The sequence below is a fragment of the Octopus bimaculoides genome, chromosome 5 (assembly GCF_001194135.2).
Source record: "Octopus bimaculoides isolate UCB-OBI-ISO-001 chromosome 5, ASM119413v2, whole genome shotgun sequence".
Taxonomy (NCBI): domain Eukaryota; kingdom Metazoa; phylum Mollusca; class Cephalopoda; order Octopoda; family Octopodidae; genus Octopus; species Octopus bimaculoides.
Window position 1 is genome coordinate 76,197,015 of NC_068985.1, and position 1,364 is coordinate 76,198,378.

General features: G+C 35.4%; 1 protein-coding gene across 1 annotated transcript in view; it reads left to right on the forward strand.

Annotated features, from left to right (window-relative positions):
- The window catches only part of LOC106873590 (cilia- and flagella-associated protein 44), a gene marked incomplete at its 3' end in the record, with an annotated part of 187,418 nt that overhangs the window by 120,730 nt on the left and 65,324 nt on the right, over nucleotides 1-1,364 (forward strand). The window contains exon 24 of the mRNA XM_014921024.2: nucleotides 667-805. Within this exon, the coding sequence (XP_014776510.1) occupies nucleotides 667-805 (139 nt within the window). The remainder of the gene's footprint in view (nucleotides 1-666; nucleotides 806-1,364) is intronic.

Consider the following 1,364-nt stretch of genomic DNA (forward strand, 5'->3'; position numbering starts at 1 on the left):
TATGTACCAGATAACACTGTAACAAAATGTTTTTTTTTGGGGGGGGGGGTTGTATTTTTGGTAAAAAAGTGTTATTTCCTATTTGATTCAATCTAGAAACCATAGAAAATGACTACTATTCCCTTCAAACATTGCTTTTGTAACCTGGACATCAGTGTTTTGAAACTGACCTATTTTCCATAACATTTCAGATAAATTCGGCGCTGAGTTGCTGAAGCAAAAATATCGTTATAACACATATTCTGCTCAATACCACAGATTTCCTTGTCACTTGCTTGACCTTAATCACTTGCATATGTCCCTTAGTGTCTGATAATATGTGCATCTCTGATCATGAGCAAGAATAGTGGAGGAGCATTATAGTCATATTTTGATAGGGATTCTTTGGGGTTTGAATGAATGTAACAAAAGCAAAGTTTGAAAGAAATATTGGCCATTTTTCATATTTTCTTGGGGTAAACAAATAGGAAATAATAGTTGCTACTAAGGACAAAAAGTTGTGTTACAAAGTCTTATCTTAAGTCATTTGACATATTATTATCCAGAACTTATATGAAACTGCTGGAGCTTTTGTTTCACGTTGTTAATGTGTTGCAATATCTATGTTTAATAATATTCAAACATTTGTCCTTCTCAAATATACTTATTTCTACTTATTTTCAATAGGAAATATGACTTCGAAACAGAGGATTTGTTATATTTTAAGAACAAGTTACTTAGTATGGACAACAGCCTAGTATTGGGGTTAAAAGAACGAATGCTACAGGAGCTAGAGACACCACCAACTAATGTTCCTCCCCCAAAGGTATCTGTAATCAACTACTACAAACACTTTGTGTAAATATATATGTATCTTTTATCTTTTATTTGTTTCAGTCATTAGACCGTGGCTAAGCTGGAGCACCACTTTGAAGAATATTTTAGTTGAGTGAATCATTCCCAGTACTTATTCTATTGGTGTCTTTTGCCAAATTGCTAAATTACAGGGACATAAACACACCAACATCAGTTCTGAAATGGTAGTGAAGACAAATACAGTCACAAAGACACACATATGCACACGCACGCACACACACACACACACACATGTATATATATATATGTGTGTGTGTGTGTTTGTGTGTGTGGGTTTGTGGGTGTGTGTGTTTGTGTGTGTGTGTGTGTGTGTTTGCTTGTGTGTGCATGTGTGTGTTTGTGTGTGTGGGTTTGTGGGTGTGTGTGTTTGTGTGTGTGTGTGTTTGCTTGTGTGTGCATGTGTGTGTGTGTGTTTGTGTGTGTGTATGTGTGTGCGTGTGTATGTATGCATGTATGTGTGTGTATATATATGTTTGTAGGTGTTTCTGTGTGTGTGTGAATATATATAT